Source organism: Cetorhinus maximus, chromosome 25 (genome assembly GCF_964194155.1).
Source record: "Cetorhinus maximus chromosome 25, sCetMax3.hap1.1, whole genome shotgun sequence".
Taxonomy (NCBI): domain Eukaryota; kingdom Metazoa; phylum Chordata; class Chondrichthyes; order Lamniformes; family Cetorhinidae; genus Cetorhinus; species Cetorhinus maximus.
Window position 1 is genome coordinate 9,287,663 of NC_135903.1, and position 22,071 is coordinate 9,309,733.

Below are 22,071 nucleotides of genomic sequence, written 5' to 3' on the forward strand. Positions count from 1 at the left end.
CTGTTTAAAAGGCCCACCTCGTTGATGTGGGACTTCATCCCAGTTAAAATAAAAATAACAAGGCCCTCCAGCCTTCACCCCTCACATCCCCCCACCCCCCCATGCCCCATTCATGTCACCTCACCCCCATGGTCCCTCATGCCAAGCTATTCCCCCCAACCAAACAACCCCTATGACACCACATGCCAAGCTATGGCATTTCCATTCACCTACTCCATATTGTATAGTAGGAACTAACCCTATTGTGACAGTAGGATGTGTAACAAAAAAAACTTTCATTTATAGATTCCCACTTTCTTAAAAAATGCTCCTTTTTACTACAGCCCAATAAAAGTGTCAATCCAGACTCTTTAAAGTATCATAAGCAGAAATTGCAAACACCTGAAACCTTGATCTTGTGTAAATAAACATTGACAACACAGATCAGAGGGCCAGAGCGTCAATCGAGCAATCTTTTCTCTGGGGATCAAATGTTTCAATAGGCTAATGGTTTTCTGAGCCAAGTCTCATTATGTATTCATGGCTGACAGCCAAGGTATCCATTAAAGGACTAAAACACCTGGGCATGAGGGGCATAGGTGATTGTTTGGGATGGGATGGAAAAACCTTGGAATAGAGGCAAGAGGAGGACCTTTTCAAACTTTCCTTTCAAAAGGTCACCTCATGCAGACTATGGTTCATGACACGTCAGGTACCATGAACCATGACTCTTTGAAAAGCTGGCCAGCCTCCATGAAAATTGCGGAGGACCAGAACACAGAACATCGCAAAATGGAAGCGGCCAAGTCAGGAGTGTAGGGTGTGGTCTAGTGATGATGACCTGAAGAACCTTTTGCATGCATGGCAAATCAGCATCCTTTATTGGTTTTATAGGTTTAATAAGTTTCTGTTATACATGATGGATGGTGATGAAAGGTCATAGACCAGAAATGTTAACACTGTTTCTCTCTCCATGATGCTGTCAGACCTGCTGACGTTTTCTAACATTTACTATGTCTATTTCAGGTTTCCCGACTCTGCTGTAATTTGGTTTTGTATAGGCGTGTCTCAGTTTGTGTCAAAGTGGCAATTTAAGAAGCGGGTTAACAAGAGTCAAACAAAGTTGACATCTAGACCTTCTGTATTTCATTAGTACAGAGTGTTATTAATAGTGATTCCACTGGTAACCAATACCGTGAGTTACTCAATTTTCCTTACTCTCATTTCTAAAATCAACACTTACCCCATCTGTGAAAAAGTTCCTCAGCAGCTTTAGACTAGGAACCCGTTTTGGCAATTTCCTAATAAAAATGAACAAGAACTTAACTAGGATTGAAATATATCGACTTTGTGGACATAACCATATTCTATGATAATTGGATACAGGTATAAATTGTAATTATGATCAAGTCACACTTTTTGGTTGATCTTTTAAGTTTAAAATAAGGTATACATTGTAATCAGGTCAAATGTTATGGAGCTCATAAAATTGTAAAAGGTGTGTTCACACACAGGATTTAGTGGTGAAAGCATGAAAAGTGCTGTGTTAGCTGTTCTATCTCAGCTTTTATTGAGATTAATAACACCCTTAAAAGTCAAGACAGATAACATTCATAGCCTTATCTCTTTTCAGATGTAATTTTTTTTTACTTCAATTTTAATTGACTCTGCCACATTAAATGGATCTCATCCTTTAAAACATGTTTATGGCTACAGATATTTGGGAGGTTCCGGAAAATCCTGTCTAAAGTCAAAGGGTGTTTGACTGCCTCTCCGAATTTTCTGTCCTGTCCATGACGGGTCCCACTCGAAGATCCTGGCCATTATTAATTTTTTTTGCCTTGTAGAACAATTGTGTTTATGAGGAAACCATATATAAAGGAAGGGGTTAAAAGGATATTGTGTACTCAGTGCAGTACTGCTTCAGCTATATCTAGAAACTGAGATGTCACCAAGAGACAGTCAGCCTGTACCAAATATAAAAAACACTCAAAGGATCTTTTAAACTTTAAGGTTCAGATTTGTTTCTTTAATGTGAGCAGAATTTACAGGTTTTAAACTCACTTTCTTGGAAAACAGACAATTACCTGTTTTACTCGTAGTCCAGGGGCACCTTTTGTCCAATTAGAAGTTGCCTTTTAACATGCCTCACTAATAATCATTACCATCAAGCAGATTTGTAATAAATATAACTAATTTGTCCAATGTATTTTCATGCCATGCATGTTACTTGTACTTTCTAAATAGTCCAGACACTCCCCATATAAAAAACATTGGTTGTGTGGTCTTTGACCCGAGCGTGTGACGTGCTGTGAATCTAATTATTGTAAGCGTGAATTACTTAAGAAGAAACACTATGGCTTTTATGCACACATTCAAATGAGAGAATCTGCCCATAATAAAAAATAAACTTACGAATACACTTTTCCCTCATCCCGATATGTATTTAGCCCTTCATCGCAGGACTTTGACCTCTCTGTTGTTATGGCAAGGAGGTAAGACGACCGTCGACTGGCTTTTATGTTGCCTAGTAGAAGAAACAGCAAATGTAGTAGACAATGAAAAAATAAAATTATGAAACCATAACAATACCTACAGCATGAAATGTTACGTTGTCTGTTAGTATTTGAATGCTGTGGCTGAACTGCCATTGCCAATATTGTATGTGCATTGGTACCTGCTATAAATTTGTTCATTGTTGATTCTAGATATTGTACTGCAGGTATCATAGGAAACTTCAAATATGTAATATTAACTGTCAAACAGCTTATACCAATCAAAACAGATCTTGGGATTCTCTTGGCTCAATTGGGTATTGGTTAAGACATTTTGGGCAGAATTTTCCATTTATGAGACTAAGTGGGGGGGTCTTGGCGGCACCCACCCCACTTGCTGAAATGGCAGGAACTCGTACTTAGAAGCTCATTATTTATGCACAGGCGAGTATTGGTCTGAATCCCTGGTGGGTCAAGAGCTGATTTGTCCGCCCACCGTCAGGTGGCAGGGTTGAAGGTCCGGGCACCACATTTAAACACCAGTCCAACACACAATCGCACTCTCTCCAGCCCACCCACCTTCACGACACATGCAGAGATGTCTTCCAGCCACAAGAAGGATGAAAGCCACCAGAAGGAGGCAGCATCCCGCTTCACCAACCAGGCCCTCCAGGCCTTGATCAAAGGAGTGCAGGCGCATAGGCACGTCCTGAATCCCAGGGATGGCTCCAGGAAGCACACAAGCCTCACCTCTCCAGCCTGGGAGGCCATTGTAGAGCAGGTTAGTGGGGCTGGCAACAGCACCCAAAATGCCATCCAGTGCAGGAATAAGATGAATGATCTAATCCGCTCCACCAGGGTAAGTCATCCTTCAGCTCCCTCCAATATCAAACTCTCATCATGGCATTATGCACTCAAGCGGCTCCACTCTTCAGAGATCTCACACAACCATTAGCAGGGGACACATATCAGCACTCATTCGCTCAACGAGACTTTCACATCACCACCATCCCATCTACCAGGTTGCTCACATCCATCCTCTGGTCCTTCTGGAGAGGGCTCACCACACATAGGGGACATGCATCTCACCCAATCTCTGCTCCATCCCTTCTCATCGCATGCCTTTCTTTCTTCTTCATACAGGCCAAGCTGGCACACAACAGGCACAAAAGATCACAGACCGGGGGAGGTACGGCTGACATCATTGCCTTCACTGAGTTCAAGGAGGCTGCAGCTGAACTGGCTGGGGAGGATAGGAATTACTCCCGTAGGAGAAGGGGAGGTCAGCCTCTCCCAGCAACCTAGTATGGATCACAGATCCATCACTTCATCAAATCCTGACAATCACAGTGACTCACATGCTCATTAACTGAAATTCTATTTTCTAGGCACCAGTAGATCGAGCCCAACAAGTTAGTTGAGCATCAGTCCAAGCCCCCAGACCATGTCCGAAGAGGAAGCTCTGGAAGAATCGTCGAAGCGCTCACACGCACCCTCCACCAGCTCAGGGACACACACACACCGGTGGGGCACAGGTCTAGATTAGGCTCGGATTCACTTTCTGGAGAACACCTCACTGACACATCCCCGCAGAAGTCAGAGACAGGGACAGCCCAAGTCTCCGGCAATCGGAGGGCTGCTGGAGACCAGCCACCCACTCAGTCCAAGTCAGATGATGAGCCTCTGGAAGTGGCTGCTAACTCAATGCTGGAGATGCAACAACAGGCAGCGGAACATCAGGCAGAGATTCGACAGTCACTCAGCAGACTAGGGCGAACGATGGAGCAGTCCCTCCGCGTTCTGCCTGATCTGATGTCATTGCTCCAACATGGGAGCTCCTCGAGGTCACCATGGGAAGGCTGGCGACCACCAGACAGACCTTGATCCCGCAGGTCTTGCCACATTTGCGCTTGCCCCTGCACTCCATAGCCGCACACCCTGATGGGCACCATCAAGATGTAGGCTACATTGCAATGAGTCACCTTGACCATCCTCCAGGTGCAACATCTGCAGGAGTCAGGGTGGGGCCCTCGGGCATCCACAGGGAGAGTGAGCAGACACACCGGGGACCTTCTCTCAGGACACTCCAAGGGTGTGCGTCTGCTCACAGCCTTCTCTGCTAGGTGACCCCATCTGCTCAGGCCGCTGGGGACGCTTCTGCCTGAGCAGGTGACCCTCATCAGGCTGGGGCCCTCCAGTCCTCAGGCCACCAGAGGACGTCCACCACGGTCATCGCAGATATCAGGGAGTAGCAGTCAGCAGGCTGCCTCCACCTCTGCTGCCAATGTCAGGGCTGTACCCAGGCATAGCGGTAGGGTTAGGAAAGTTAAGAAAAATTGTTGTCACTTTTGGGTCACGGTTGTGCTATACGTGTAAAGAAGTTGCACTTTTGTGAATACATTTGATGGTTATGTGATTGTTTTGGGCAACTGGAGGCAGTGTGATTTTGTACATTTGAATCCTTTTATGTTGAGGTTTAGCCATCCACCCACTCAGTGATAGTGTCCCACTGTGAGATTAACATTTCTTTGATGTCAGCCTCAGTAGAACTAGTCTCCGCACCCTTGTGTGATGTCAGGAAGATATGTTTAAATATTTATTTGAAGTGAGTGATGTAAGCGTTTCTAGCCCTTCTTCCTCAGGGAACACCTAGAGTGAGGGCAGCTCATCAGTATTAATATTCTAGTGGCATTTGTGTCTTCTTAGTTGTAGCAGCAGAAGACAAGACATGCATGGGAGGAGGAAATCCCTTGTCATGTCCACATCTCAGTTGCAGCAGTGTTTGCATCATTAGATGGCGGCGAAGGCTTCAAGTCTTCTCTTGCATCACTTTTGTTCCTCAGTGGACTCTCAGCTCCCAGAGTGAGCTCACTCACAGGGCACCACAGACCAAAGCAGAGATCATGGCCTGGCGATTCAAGAGGCCAGAAGGACTTGTTTTCACTGCAAGTGGTTGGACATCCCCTGAAATGAAAGGGAATGGCATTGAGAGCTAGGAGAGATGTGGCCATATGCCCTCACTTAGCTTTACTCTTCCTGGAGCCTGTCAGCAATTAATGTATCACAGGCAAGTCTCCCACATCTTCCTTCCTCTGTGGCGTGATCGTGCTCACGCAGACCCTCAGCAGCCTCCTGAGGTTCCTTGGGCCTCGGTATCTTCGCCCTTCGATGAGCCCTCACCCTCCTCCAGTTCATCCACTAGCAGGGGTTCACCTCTTTGCATTGCCAGATTGTGAAAGGCGCAACACACTGCGATGATCCGGGAAACCCTATTGGGAGCGTATTGTAGTGAGTCACCTGAGCGGTCCAAGCATCTGAAGTGCATTTTCAGAAGCCCTAAGGACTGCTCTATAAGGGAGCGAGTAGAGCTGTCAGCAGCATTGTACCTCTTCTCGGAATGACTCTGAGGGCGATGCACCAGTGTCATCGGCCAGCTTTTCAGTGGGTACCCCTTATTCCCAAGCAGCCATCCCTGCAGCCATACTGGCCCCTCGAAAATCTCAGGCACCTGGGAGTGACTCAGGATGTAGGAGGCATGGCAACTCCCAGGTACCATGCACAAACATGCAGTATGCGCTTCTGATGATCACACACCAGCTGTCATTGATGGAATACTAGCCCTTGAGGTTTATAAACATTAGGAGCTGCTGCCATGGAGCCCGTATAGCCACACGGGTGCAGTCTATTGCACTCTTGGGAAGCCTAAGATGGCGGCAAAGCTGGTGAATCTCGCAGCCTGGCTATCTTCGTCCAGAGCAAATTTGACATATTGATGGGCCTTCCTGTAAAGGGCATCTATGACCTCCTTTATGCATCGATGTGCTGCAGATTGAGATGCCGCACAGGTCCCCATTGATCCTTGGAAAGATCCAGAGGCAAGGAAATAGAGCACTGTGGTCACCTTCAAAGCCACTGGCAAGGGATACCCTCCAACTCCACGTGGCATCAAGTTTTCTCTGAAGAATGTGGCATATGGAATGTACCAGAGCCTGGACAAGCACAGACGTGCACAGCATTGCCTCTCTCTCATTTATTAATAGGAGGCTCTTCTACGATAAACCATAGGTCTGGCAATTCGCCTCCACTATCTGGGTCTCTCCTCCTGACCCTCCTGTGCATGCTCTGGCTCCGTTTGGCCATGTCCCTCAGGTGTGGCCTTCTGCTGGAGCTGAGCACAGCATCGCCTCTCCCTCCTTCACCTCCTCCATTGGCATTAGGACTCTGACAAAGGCAGCATTGAGCCCTAGATCCATATGTGCTTTTGCCTTCTCTCTGAAAGGAAACATTGAAAACATTAATGATTCAAGGGGCAAGAAAATGAAGCTCAGAGGATGACACGTATGGGAACTGTAAAAGTCCATGATTTTTCCTGCCCAACTTGCATGGTGACTGATGCTACCTTGTCCCCGAGGTACTAGCACAAACATCGATGACCAATCAGTTGCTCATGGTCAATGAGTGGATGCCTTTTGGCCTGTTAAGAATGTCAAATCTGGTGAATACGTCACAGGTTTTCATTGATGGAATGCCATATATGATGCAGCTGTACCTTCTTCACAATTGCTTGCATTCCCAAATTCTAAATTCCTCGAGATGCAGTGACTGCGATGTGAAGCCACTGAGTTCTGAGTAGCCCTTTAACAGTGCTAATGAAGCCATTGGCTTTCATCGCAAGAATGTCTTCCTCCTTTCTTTCTAAGCTTCCTGTTCACTCTTGTGGCAACAAGTTACAGAATGACCTCAGAAAGGCCCACTTCTGTTTGCCCTTCCCCCTCACTGCCATTCCACAGCCTTCCTTCCCCAATGCCCAGCTTGTGTTCGTCATCCTCACCCCCGCCTCACAGCCCACATCCAGTTGAAGTGCCAGTTGGTTTAATAGTGGAGTTCAGCCTGACTACCACTGCACAGTGGTGTCCTTGTGGACAATGGTCTCAGCCACTGGGAGAGGCAGACCCCTGCACTCCCCAACCCCGGCGCAGTACTGGTCACTGTCTGAAAGTGGAGGCCTGCATGAGTACCACAGCACAGTGGTGTTCTTCTGGACAACGTAGGCAAAGAGCAGAAGCAGCACAACCCTACAGCCCAAGCAGTGTGGCATTCATCACAAGAAGACTGGCGCAGCACTATGCCAGGTAGACTATGTATGTTGTAATCCCTCGAAGTCACAAGGGAACCGAGGGCTGACTTGTGCATGCCACCCCTTTTCAAACGGGTTTGATGCCAATGTATTTTCCCACTGGCAAGATTGGAAGGTTTGACAAGATTCCAGCGAGTATCGGCTTTAATGAGCATTCATGAGATGTTAATAAATGCAAATGGCGTTCACACCACTAGTCAGCAGGATAATCAACCCACCATTAACCCACCATCGGGAGAATTGCAAAATGCTTTTATGTCGGTCGATTTCCGACTTTTTGCCTGCTGCTGGATCCTCTGCTCCCGCCTGCCATGAAACCCGCCACGGGCGGATTGGGAAAATTCTGACCTTTATTCCCCATTGGCTCTCTGTTGATTAATCCATTAAGTTAATCCATTTCTAGGCCTCTGCCAATTTGACTGGAGGATCTTTGGTTTCCAAACTTCCCTGTACCTAGCTTGGTGTCTCCCTTACAGCATGGCTGATTAAAAAGCCACTGCATAGGGAGCTTAACTAGGAATCCATATCTTATTATTCCATGATAGGATGTTAGAGTTACAATGTACTTCACAATGGAACAAGCTAAATTTAATACCTTTAAAAGTGGTGCTCGAAATATCAGAACTAACTCCATAAAGTGATGATTGAAATCACAAGCTACACCAATTCATTCGACTGCTATTATTGCCAATAATTTATCATGCAAATTCCAAACTGATTAATGTAAATATATAATTTGACAAGCAGCCACATTCCAAGAAAGAAAGCATTAAAAAGTTCAGTAGTTCACATTTGTTTGCCTTGGTCTGCAAAAACCACAGTGGCAGAATTGCAAAGTGATTCATCAGCTGGGAAATGTTTTAAGATGTTTTTGAGACTCAATAAGGCACTGGGTAAATACAATAGCATTAAGGAGAGGTAAAACATCTCAATTTAATGAAGGTTTAGCTAGGCAGCAATTTTAACTTTTCCTCAGAGGTGCTAGGGTGCTAAACCCTTGTTTTTGTTTATTCTCACCCTATTTGCACCTTTGAGAGAGCAAACCTGTTAATACTGTTCCTGTGCCATTCTTAATTTATGGTAAAAGGATCATAGAGCTGACGATAGGATGTGCTCTGTTAATAAAATAAACAACCTAAATGTATACCATTCTCAGGAATTAATGGCATCCAACCTATAAGAAAGGTGAGATCCACATAGTCAATCCTCTTATGTACATTAGGTCAGACATTTACATAGCAGTATTCTTGTAATTTTCAAACACCCCTCCCACTTTTGGACTAATTTTTAGGAGGAATTTTAGTATTCTGTTTAATACACGATTTTACTTTTGTTTTTGTTTTGGGTGGGAGAAGGAGTGCGCATAACACTCAAATACTACTGCACACTTAAAATGTCATAGCTCTTCATTCACTGATAAAAATCATTTGTTGCCATATTATATCACTACATATTCACTGTCTTCTGTAAAACATTAGCAAAATCAGTACATATGCAAACTCACTGCAATCCTGAGAGTAATGGCGTGAGTAAGTGAAGGGGAAGGTGAAAGTTGGAGAAGCAGGACTAGTGATGATAGTTGGAGCTGGATTCTGACCACTAGAAACAACAGCTGAGGCAGGGATGTGACCTGCCACCAGGTCAATACTTGGGCTTGTTGGTTCATCTGTGGAGGGAAAGAGAAGGCAGGAAATAATTAATAAATTAATCAACTACATCCATGTAATAAAACATTTCTTTACAGTACTATATCCAGTTTCAAAATTGTTAACTATTCACAAGTTTTATACATTAACGAAAAAATTTGTATCTCTACGCTTCTTCTCACAACCTCAGGATGTCTCAAAGTGCTTTAGAGCCAATGAAGTACATACAGTTATAACGCAGTGTGGCTCATTTAAGATCAATTCTAATCAAATCAAATCTTGCTCAAGCCAAATGTACTATCCACATACATATCTGTTCTTATTCACTTTCAACATTATGGTTAAATTCAAAGCCTGATTAACATAATTAACTAAAATATTTCTACTGCAAATTCTAAAATTAGGTTTACTAAATTTAAAGATGTAACTTACACAACAGTTGAATTTACAGTGCTCTTAGCTAAAGTCAATTCAAACCCTATGCGTTGTTTATGGCTGTTTTGAATCAAGTGTCCTGCCAATCTAAAACAGTGGGATTATTTCATGCATCACTGCATGAATACCATTGCAAATCAATTCTTTCACACCTCAAACCAATTATCAACAAAAATAATATGCCTGGCTGCCAACTGTATAAATGTGGGTGTCAACATTTTTGTCATTTCCTCACACAAAACAGCATGATGTATAGCATTACAATTTAGGTAGATAAAGCATCACTTTATTATGCCTGTGTATTATGCTTGCACAAGAAATAACTTTTGATGCCTATCAGATTTAAATAGAAAATTAACATAACATAAAATTGTTTGAGATTGGCAGCCATGGAATCCTCATAGCGCAGATAGAACAGAGATTACATACAGAGTAAGATCTTGGTTACTACTGCAAAAGAATAGAATCATTAGGTCTTACAGTACAGAAACATTCCAAAACTAAATCAATTTCCCAATAGACTTGTATATTCATCTGCATCACATAATTAACCAATTTTCCCTTAAAAGATACAATGGTTTCTGTTTCAGTAATTCCCACACTAAAATAATTCCATGCATAAAGATATTTCTAACCTCACTTCACTTTGTTGCAATTTTAAACAGATTTTCCTTGTTCACCAACTCCCTAACCAGAGCAAATAGTTTTTCACTAATTATCCTATCAACATGCTTCATAATGTTATAAACCTCTGTTATATATTCTCTTAACTTTCTCTGTTCCAGTGGAAATAGTTCCAGTATCTTGAGTAACTTCAGACAAACAAATGAACAGATCAAAAATTAATAAGGCATCTGGAAATAAAAAATGTTTTTATGGAATCCAGAGTCCATTTTATTCCTACCCAGGTATATGTATATTTTTGACAAATAAAAATATAAACATTCTATCAAAACTTGGTCTGATTTCATTTAAAATATTGGAACAATAGTACTGTAGAAAATCAGGTTTGAGGACAATGATTCTTCGCCTCCACACAGAAAATAGGGCCCTGAATGCCAGTGAAGTCTTCCCTATCTCCTGCTGGTGGGAGTCTGGCAATCTCTCAGAGAACCAGTGCAAACAGCTGGAAATAGCAACTGTTCCAGAAATTCAGAGCCATATGTTGGTTACAGACTCCAAAACCATACATGTTCATGTTTGCTGTTGGAGGTAATCAAGTAGCTTAGAGGGAATGTTTTATATTATAGAGAGCATGAAACATTGCTAGATTTAAGAGGATGTGTTTTAGATGTTATTTTTGTGGCCTTCTGCTTTGCTTGCTGTTCCTTTCTCTTTCTCCTCCAAGAGAGGAATCCCCTTTAGAAAACTTATTTCGCAACCATCCTGTTTATTTTAGGGTAATTTCACAATTTTGAAATTGACACAAGGGAGATTTTGAAGCTACAGTCTGAAAAATAAGGAGCAAAGTAAAAGCTCCAAAGTAGAATTATGAATCTAACCCACACTGAAAGGCAGCAACTTACCATTAAGAAAGTACTACTGTATAGCTTTCCTCAATTGTTGCTGCAAGATACCCCTGTTTTATCATGGTAAGATGTGCAACTTTGGTCAGGGTACAGGTAAGAGATTTACTGGAATGGTCCAGGGATCAGGAATGACAGTTAAATTGGTAGACTGGAGAAGCTGGGGTTGTTTTCCTTGGAGCAGAGGAGACTAAGTAGATTTGTTAGACATGCTTAAAATCATGAAGGGTTCAGACAGAGTAAATGAGGGGAAACCTTTCCCCAAATGGTTGAGGGGTTGGTAACCAAACTGCACAGATTTAAGGTGATTTAAGATAACTGACAGAAGAACCAAAGGCTGCATGAGAAAATTCTTACATGTCAAGTGATAAGGATCTGGAATGCATTATCTGATATGATGGTCAATACAGATTCATCAAAAGGGAATTGGGCAAATACTTGGGGAGAAAAACTGCAGGGATTAGAGAAATGAGCAGCAAAGTGGGGCTAACTGGATTGCTCTTTGACCTGCACCAGCTGTTTCAATGAGCTGAATGGCCTCCTTCTATGCTGTACTGATGATTCTATAATGGCTGGTAATTATGGTATTAATAACACATTGGGCTGGATTTTATGGCCCCCTGCTGGCATGTTTGAAGAAGGGGATGCTCAGGGCCTGCCTGCCGCCTTCCTGCCTGCACTCAATCTGTCTCCCATTTTATGGGGGGCAGTGTAGGCGTTGGGCAGCCTGTTTGTTTTTGGGCCTATTGAAGCCTTCAATTGGCCACTTAAGTGCCTCATCCCACCAGTTCTGCTATTTTACCCACAGCTGTGGGAGGCACAGGCCAAGCAGGTAGCCCGGCAGCTTTTACTGGGCAAGATATTGTTGGGGTGGGGGGGAGCCTTGTTTGTTGGGGGGGGGTCCAGCCTTGTTTGTTGGGGGGGGTCCCCTGTGCCCATCGGAGGCATCTCCCTCGCCTCCCCCCCGTCCCCGCCCCCAACCAAGGTTATACCCTCTCCATAATATCCCCTGCTTTAACTCTCCCTGGTTCTCAAATCCAGTCCCCAGCCCCCGCCCTCCCTGGGGGCCTGCCAGACAGACCCCACTGATACCCCAGGCTTACCTTAAGTCTTGTTTCCATAACCTCCTCTCGGTTCTGGTTGTAGTACCACCAGTGGCCACCACCTGAAAATGGAGCTATTAGGACTACGAAGCTACCAGCTAATCCGATTGACCAGCAGCTCTCTAAGGCAGGACTTCCTCCCTCAATTGTTTAGCGGTGAGGTGGAATCTTGCCCTAAGCCAATTAACGCCCTGCCAACTCTAAAATGGCTGAGGGGCAACTGGCTTTATCGTGGGTGGCCTCCCGACCGACTTTCTAGTCGGGGATGGGGGGTGTGAGGAACCTGCTGCCACATAAAATCCAGCCCATTGTCTGATCCTAAGCTAGACATTTGCATAGTTGTACACTTGTTTGGAAAGGCACATCTCTCACCCTCACGACTTGTAGAATTTATGGCAGAACTTAAATGGACTACAAACCCACTGTTCCTGTCCCATATTCTGATCAGTCTCAGACATATCCATCAATTCTGTACCCCACTAGACCATCTAATAGAGATCATGGCTTCTATGAAATGTGGATAACTGAACACTTCCAAGCAAGCTTTCTTACCAAATAAACACACAGTGACTGTTTACTTACCTACTGGTTTGCAACTCATTGCTTAAAAAATGTGAACATTGGATAGGCAGACACAAAGCAGGAATTATCAGAAGAGCTAGGAAGTTGATAAGCGGAGATGGTGGTGTAGTGGTAATATCACTAGACTAGTAATCCAGTGGCGCAGGCTAATGCTCTGGGGATACAGGTCTAAATCCCACAATGGCTGGTGGAATTTAAATTCAATTAATAAAATCTGGCATTAAAAAGCTAGTCTCGTTATGGTAATCATGAAATTGATTTTCATAAAAACCCATCTGGTTCACTAATATGGAAGGAAATCTGCTATCCTTACCTGGTCTGGCCTACATGTGACTCCAGATATGGTTGACTCTTAACTGCCCTCTGAAATGCCCTAGCAAGCAACCAGTTCAAGGGCAGGGATGGCCAACAAATGCTGACCTTGCCAGTGATGCTCACATCCCATAAAAGAATTAAAAAATGATGAAAACATGTTCAAAAAAGTAAGTAGAATTAAATAAAGGCAGAATTGGTTAGGAAGAGAATGTGGGACTGTGTAGATACCTCTGAAGGTTCTGCCACTAGTGATGGAGCGAAGAATTTGTACTAATAAGATTCTATCAGTAGTAATAATGAATTCAAGAATGGAGGAATGTGAAGTCCTTCACCGCATGATCTTTGTGCATTGAAACTCAACATTATTTCAGTTACAATGGAAGCTGCTGTATACTATATCCTTCATTGACAAAGTATCAATGTTTGTATTTGTTAGCAATAGGTCAGACAGTAAAATGAACAGATGCAAATGAAAGGTTGTGTACAGTGGTATCAGGCCCTGCTTTACACGCACTGACATGGTGCTGAAGATCAGAATTTTCAAAAACACAAGATCATGCCAAATCAATTGGAACAGAAGATGCTGCAGATGCAACACATGTAAGTGGGCTACTAAGACTCACTCCATTTATTATGATTTTTAAAAAATATTCAAGCCTATGTTATGATGCCAATAAAAGTATTCTTCACACAAATACTTTTGGTAAAGTGATGGCACCTTGAAGCACTTTCCCCAACTCTAATCTTGTACCTAACCATAATATAAATGTTGTTCAGAATACATAACCTTAAAACTGGTGATTTTTTTTAAAAACAGAAGCAGCTTAGTGCTTAGATCACAACTTTAGTAGGATGATCTGCATCCTCGATGTCGACCTGCTTCTGTTCTTCTTTCAGGCTTCTGAGCAATTTGCTAGTTTTTCCATTCTTCCCTCTTCGCCAGCCTATCCGCCAACCCTTCAGCTATTCACACTGTGTCCTGTATGTCTTTTATTTCTCCCATTCTACCTCTGACTGTTGAATTTTTTAGGCAAAGATATATAGCTGTTCAAATTTTTAAGTGTTTTTGGATATATCCCAAGAAAGTTTGAACCACTTTCAACTTTCAAAACAAGAACTGTAAATTGGGATTAGGTTGGATAGTTTCTTCTGGCCACCATGGACACAATGAGCCAAATGACCTCCTCTGTGCCGTAAATTGTTCTACGTTTCTAACTGCCATATTTGTGCAGAATATTAAGGAAAATCACTGTTCCTTCAGCCGCACATCCACTACCTCAGCAGTCCTCCACTTCTGGTTTCCTCAGTTCAATTCTTTGTAACTTCTTCCCTAAACTTGGTGGCCTTCATGCTTTCTTCCAAATCATTGAAAAGGCTCCTCAACACTGCAAAATTTTCCCAAGTGTGCTTTCAATCAACATTCCTTACTCTCTTACTTCCTGTCCATGTTCCCCCAAATGGTGTCTGAGGACATTTACCATTTTAAAGGTGCTATGTAAATGCAAACTGTTCTTGAACTTCCCAAGCAATCGTAACAAAAACGATAATCCTGGTGGATTACTTTAAAGGACACACAATGGCAATTTTGCTTTCGAAACTTCTGGGCTGAGAGGTTTATTTAGATGCTCCCAGGCAATTTCCAGATAAAGCTGGCATTTTTTTGTATTTGTTCATGGGGGTGTGCGTTGCTGGCAAAGAAAGCATTCATTGTGCATCCCTAATTTCCCTCAAGAATGTGGTGGCGAGCCACCTTGTTGAACAGCTGCATTACATCTGGTGTCAGTACACCCACAGTGCTATTAGGAAGGCAGCTCCAGGAGTTTGGCCCAGTGACTGCGAAGGAACGGCGATATATTTCCAAGTCAGGATGGTGCATGGCTTAGAAAAAAAATTGTAGATGGTAGTATTGCCATTTACCTGCTGCCATTGGTCTTTTAAATGGTGAAGCTCGCGAGTTTAGAAGAAGCTGTCGAAGGAGCCTTGATGAATTGCAGTGCATGTCATAGATGGCACACACTGTTGCCACTGTGCATCAGTGGTGGCAGGAGTGAATGTTTAAGGTGGTGGATGGGGTGCTAAACAAGTGGACTGCTTTGTTTTGGATGGTATCAAGCTTCTTGATTGTTATTGAAGCTGTACTCATCTAGGCAAGTGGAAAATATTTCAGCACGCTCCTGACTTGTGCCTTGTAGATCATACACAGGCTTTGGGGAGTCAGGAGGTTTGTTACTTGCTGCAGAATTCCTAGTCTCTGACTTAAAACTTGACACCATCAATGTCAAAGCAGCCGACATGATTGGCACCCCATCCACCACCTTAAACATTCACTCCCTCCATCACTGATGCACAGAGGCAACAGTGCATACCATTTACAAGATGCACTGCAGCAACTCGCCAAACCTCCATTGGCAGAACCTTCCAAACTTGCAACTTCTAGCCACTTAGCACTTTACTGGTCCAGTTAAGTTTATGGCTAACAGTAACACCCAGGATATTGATGGTGGATTCAATAATGGTAATGCCACTGAACATTAAGGAGATGGTTAAATTCTCTCTTGTTGGAGATGGTCTTTTCCTGGCACGAGTGGCATGAATGTTACTTGCCACTTACCAGCCCAGGCCTGAATGTTGTCCAGGTCATGCTGGGCATGGGCATGAACTGCTTCAGTATCTGAAGAGTTGTGAATAGTACTGAACACTGCAATCATCTGCCAACATTCCCACTTCTGACCTTATAATGGAGGGAAGGTTATTGATGAAGCAGCTGAAGAAGGCTGGGCTTAGGATACTACCCTGAGGATCTCTTGCAGAAATGTCCTGGGACTGAGATGATTGGCATCCAATAAGCACAATCATCTTCCTTTGTGCTAGATATCAGCAGAGAGGTATCCCCCCAACGATTCCCATTGACTTCAATTTTGCGAGAGCCCCTTGATGCCACAGTCAGTCAAATGCTGCCTGATGTCAAGGGCAGTCACTCTCACCTCACCTCTGGAATTCAGCTCTTTTGTCCATGTTTAGACCAAGGTTGTATTTAGGTCTGGAGCTGAGTGGCCTTGGTGGAAACAAAACTGAGCATCAGTGAGCAGGTTGTTGCCGAATAAGTGCCACTTGTTAACATTGTTGATCACGCCTTCGTTATTTTGCTGATGACTGAGGCTTAACTGTTGGGGTGGCAACTGGCCTGATCGAATTTGTCCTGGTTTTGTTGAACAGGAGATACCTGGGCAATTTGCCACATTTTTGGGTAGATGACAGTATTGTAGTTGTACTGGAACAGCTTAGCTAGGGGCCTGGCTGATTCTGTAGCACGAGTTTTCAGTACTATTTTCAGCCATATTCAGCTTTGAAGAAGAGTCATGTGACTCAAAATGTTAACTCTGTTTCTCTCTCCACAGATGTTGCCAGGCCTGCTGAGTTTTTCCAGCATTTTCTGTTTTTATTTTGATCTGATTTGTTGGCTGTGGGATGATTTAGATCTGTCTAGAGCATGCTGCTTCCATTGTTTCACGTGCATGTAGCCCTGTGTTGCAGGTTCACCAGGTTGGCACCTCTGTTTTAAGTCTATGTGATGGCACTCCGGGCATGCTCTCTTACACTCCTTATTGAACAAGGGCTGTCCCTTTGCTTGATGTTAATGGTTGAGTGAGGAATATGCCAGGCCACGAGATTACAGATTTCAGTTGAATACAATTCTGTTGCAGCTGATGGCCCAAAGCAACTCATGGATGCCCAGTTTTGAGCTGCTAAATAGGTTTTGAATCTATCCCACTTAGCAGAATGCCACCCTCTAGTGGGACAGGACATTCATAGGGATGGGGGAATTGGAACATTGGCTATCAGATTTGATTTGGTGAATATTGACTATCGCACGACGGAACATATCTTCAGTGTGAAGATAGGACATTGTCTCAAGGATTGTGAGGCGGTTATTGCACAGAATCACCATGGTGCAGGAGGCCATTTGGCCCATCATGTCTTCTCTGGCTTTGAACATTTTAACTTAGTGCCAATCTCCTGCCTTTTCCCCGTAACCCTGCACATTGTTTCTATTTAAATAATCATCCAATGCCCTCTTGAATGCCTCAATCAAACTGCCTCCACCACACTTCCAAGCAGTGCATTCCAAACCCTATCTACTTGCTGTGTGAAAAAGTTCTTTCTTACCCCGCATTTGCTTCTTTTGCAAAACACTTTAAAACTGTGCCCTCTGCTTTACGATCCGTTTACGAGCGGGAACAGTTTCTCCCTATCTACTCTGTTCAGACACCTCACAATTTTGAAAACTTCTATCAAGTCTCCTCTTAGCCTTCTCCACTCCAAGGAAAACAGTCCCAACTTCTCCAATCTTTCCTCATAACTGAAGTTCCCTGGAACCACTCTCGTAAACCTCTTCTGCACTTTCTCCAATGTGTTCACATCCTTCCTATAATGTGGCGCCCAGAACTGAACACAATACTCCAGCTGAGGTCTAACCAGTGTCTCATATAAGTTCATCAAAATTTCCCTACTCTTATACTCTATGCCCCTATTAACGAAGCCTAGAATACTGTATACTTTAGAAACAGCTCTCTCTACCTGTCCTGCTACCTTTAATGACTTATGTACACATACACCCAGGTCTCTCCGCTCCTGCACACCCTTTAGAATAGTATCCTTTATTTTATACTGTATCTTCATGTTCTTTGTCCCACTCATCACCTCACACTTCTCTGCTTTGAACTTCATCTGCCACGTATCTTCCCACTCCACCAATGTGTCAATGTCCTTTTGAAGTTCTACACTGTCCTCCTGACAGTTTACAATTCTCCCAAGTTTTGTGTTGTCCGCAAACTTTGAAATTGTCCCCTGCACACCAAGGTCTAGATCATTTATATATATCAGGAAGAGCAAGGGTTCCAATACCGACCCCTGGGGAACTCCACTACAAATCTTCTGCCAGCCTGAAAAATACCCATTAACCATTACTGTTTCCTATCCCTTAGCCAATTTTGTATCCACATTGCTACTGTCCCTTTTAATCCATGGCCTATAACTTTCCTGACAAGGCTGTTGTCTGGCACTGTATCAAACACCTTTTGGAAGTCCATATACGACACATCAACGGCCTTTCCCTCGTCAACCATCTCTGCTACCTCTTCAAAAAAACTCTGGCAAGTTAGTTCGACATAATTTTCCTTCAACAAATCCATGCTGATTCTTCTGAGTCAATCCACGTTTTTTCCATATGACTATTAATTCTATCCTGAATAATTGTTTCCACAAATTTCCCCACCACCGAAGTTAAACAGACTGTAATTGCAGGGCAGATCTTCATAACCTTTTTTAAACAAGGACATAATGTTTGCAATTCTCCAGTCCTCCGGCACCTCCCCCGAATCCAGGGAACATTGAAAGATTATTGCCAATGTCTCTGCAATTTCCACTCTCACATCCTTCAATATTCTTGGATGCATCTCATCCAGTCACGGTGCCCTATCAACAGTACAAGTGCCAACAGCTTATCCAATACCTCCTCCTTATCAATTTTAAACCCTTCTAGTGACTGAGTTTCCTCCTCTGTCACCATGGCCTGGGCAGCATCTACCTCGTAGGTAGACAGATGCAAAGTATTCATTTAACATCTCAGCCATGCCATTTGCCTCTGTGTGTAAATCCCCTTTTTGGTCCCTAATCAGCCCTACTCCTCCTTTTACCACCCTTGATGTGCTTACAGGATACTTTGGGATTTCCTTTTCTGTTAGCTGCCAGTCTTTTCTCAAAATCCCTCTTTGCTTCTCGTATTTGCTTTTTCACATCCCTTCTGAACCTTCTGTATTCAGCTTGGTTCTCAACTGTATTTGCTACCTGGCACTTTTTCTTTAACTTAATTTCTATCTCCTTTGTCATCCAGGGAGCTCTCGATTTGTTTGTCCTACCCTTCCCTTTTGAGGGAACATACTTTGACTGTGCTCAAACCATCTCTTCTTTGAAAAAAGATAAAAGCAAAAAACTGCGGATGCTGGAAATCCAAAACAAAAACAAAAATACCTGGAAAAACTCAGCAGATCTGGCAGCATCTGTGGAGAGGAGCACAGTTAACGTTTCGAGTCCGCATGACTCTTCAACAGAACTAAGGAAAAATAGAAAAGGGGTGAAATTTAAGCTGGTTTAAGTTTGGGGGTGGGGGGGGGGGAACAAGAAGAGCTAGATAGAGGGTCAGTGATAGGTGGAGATAACCAAAAGATGTCACAGACAAAAGGACATAGAGGTGTTGAAGGTGGTGATATTATCTAAAGGAATGTGAGCAAGGTACAGATAGTCGTAGTGGGGGTGGGGTGGGGTGAAGGAATCGAAAAAGGCTAAAAGGTAGAGATAAAACAATGGATGGAAATACATTTAAAAATAATGGAAATAGGTGGGAAAAGAAAAATCTATATAAATTTTTGGAAAAAACAAAAAGGAGGGGAAAGTCGGAAAGGGGGTGGGGATGGAGGAGAGAGTTCATGATCTAAAATTATTGAACTCAATATTCAGTCTGGAAGGCTGTAAAGTGCCTAGTCAGAAGATGAGGTGCTGTTCCTCCAGTTTGCGTTGAGCTTCACTGGAACAATGCAGCAAGCCAAGGACGGACATGTGGGCATGAGAGCAGGGTGGAGTGTTGAAATGGCAAGCGACAGGGAGGTCTGGGTAATGCTTGCGGACAGACCGAAGGTGTTCTGCAAAGCAGTCACCCAGTCTGCATTTGGTCTCTCCAATGTAGAGGAAACTGCATTGGGAGCAACGAATGCAGTAGACTAAGTTGAGGGAAGTGCAAGTGAAATGCTGCTTCACTTGAAATGAGTGTTTGGGCCCTTGGACGGTGAGGAGAGGGGAAGTAAAGGGGCAGGTGTTGCATCTTCTGCGGTTGCATGGGAAGGTGCCGTGGGAGGGGGTTGAGGTGTAGGGTGTAATGGAGGAGTGGACCAGGGTGTCACGGAGGGAACGATCCCTACGGAATGCCGCCAGGGGGGTGAAGGGAAGATGTGTTTGGTGGTGGTATCATGCTGGAGTTGGCAGAAATGGCGGAGGATGATCCTTTGAATGCGGAGGCTGGGGGGGTGATAAGTGAGGACAAGGGGGACCCTATCACGTTTCTGGGAGGGAGAAGGTGGTGTGAGGGCAGATGCGCGGGAGATGGGCCGGACACGGTTGAGGGCCCTGTCAACTACTGTGGGTGGAAAACCTCAGTTAAGGAAGAAGAAGGACATGTCAGAGGAACTGTTTTTGAAAGTGGCATCATCAGAACAGATGCGACGGAGGCGAAGGAACTGGGAGAATGGCTTGGAGTCCTTACACGAAGCGGGGTGTGAGGAGCTGTAGTCGAGGTAGCTGTGGGAGTCAGTAGGCTTGTAATGGATATTGGTGAACAGTCTATCACCAGAAATTGAGACAGAGAGGTCAAGGAAGGGAAGGGAAGTGTCAGAGATGGACCATGTGAAAATGATGGAGGGGTGGAAATTGGAAGCAAAATTAATAAATTTTTCCAGGTCCAGACGAGATCATGAAGCAGCACCGAAGTAATCATCGATGTACTGGAGAAAGAGTTGTGGGAGGGGGCCGGAGTAGGACTGGAACAAGGAATGTTCCACATACCCCATAAAGAGACAGGCATAGCTGGGGCCCATGAAGGTAGCTCATTGTTCAGCTACTGTTTTTCACGCCAACCTTTGGTTCCAGTCTATCTGGCTCAGCTCTGTTCTTGCCCCATTGAAGTCTGTTCTGTTCCAGTTGATTATTCTTACTCTGGATTGGCCATTATCCTTTTCCACCATCATCCTAAACCTTACAATACAATGATCACTGACCCCTAAATGTTCCCCACTTGGGAAATGATCTACTTGGCCCACCTCATTCCCAAGAACCAGGCCTGGTAGTGCCTCCTTTCTTGTTGGATTGGGCACAAAGTGCTGTAGCAAATTCTCCTGAACACAATCTAGAAACGCTTGTCCTTCACTGCCCCTTTACACCACCACTATCCCAGTCTATATACGGGTAATTAAAGTCCCCCATTATAACTAGTCTATGATGTTTGCACCTCTCTGTAATTTCCTTGCAGATTTGTTCCTCTATATCCTTTTCACCGAGCAATGTAACTGCACCCTTCTTATTCCTTAGCTCTAGCCAAATCAATTATGTCCTTGAATCCTCTGACACATCCTCTTTCTCCAGTACTGCAATACTCTCCTTAACCAAAAATTCCACCCCTCCTCCTTTTTTCCTTTTCCTATCTTTTCTGAACATTTTGTAACCAGGAATATTTATCACCCAGATCTGCCCTTCCTTAAGCCAGGTCTCCATTATCGCCACAACATCATAACCCCACAAGGCAACCTTTGCCTGTAACTCATCAATTTTATTAACTATACTCCGTGCATTCCACATAAATGCAGTGTAACCCTGATTTAGACTTCATTATTTGCTCCCTTACTCCGACTCCATCTATAAACTTACTATTCTCTATACTAGTGCTATTTGCCTCTCCCAACATTCCGCGCACCCTGGTATTACTTTCTAATATTCTCTCCTGGTTCCCACACCCCTGCTGAGTTAGTTTAAATCCTCCCCAACAGCACTAGCAGAATGACCTGCAAGGAACTCAGTCCTACCTCTGTTCAGATGCAACTCATCTGGCTTGTACAGGTGCCATCTTCTCGAGAACCAGTCCCAGTGTCCCAGGAATCTAAAGCCCTCCCTCCTGCACCATCTTTTCTGTTTTCTTTTTATTTACTGCTTCTAATTTCAAAGTCCTATTAATCTCTCTTACTTCTCCACGATTTCTAGCAGTTTCTCATTTGTATTTATCTACAGAAAAAAAAAACTTTGGGATACACA

The 22,071-nt window shown here is 43.8% G+C and overlaps 1 protein-coding gene across 14 annotated transcripts in view; it reads right to left on the bottom strand.

Moving 5' to 3' along the window:
* Nucleotides 1–22,071, bottom strand: part of arhgap23a (Rho GTPase activating protein 23a) — a 501,306-nt gene that overhangs the window by 94,493 nt on the left and 384,742 nt on the right. For all 14 annotated transcript variants that reach the window (XM_078529389.1, XM_078529391.1, XM_078529390.1 and 11 more), the window contains 3 exons: nt 9,116–9,277; nt 2,395–2,506; nt 1,223–1,280 (listed from right to left, as the gene is read on the bottom strand). In XM_078529389.1, coding sequence (XP_078385515.1) covers nt 1,223–1,280; nt 2,395–2,506; nt 9,116–9,277 — 332 coding nt within the window. The remainder of the gene's footprint in view (nt 1–1,222; nt 1,281–2,394; nt 2,507–9,115; nt 9,278–22,071) is intronic.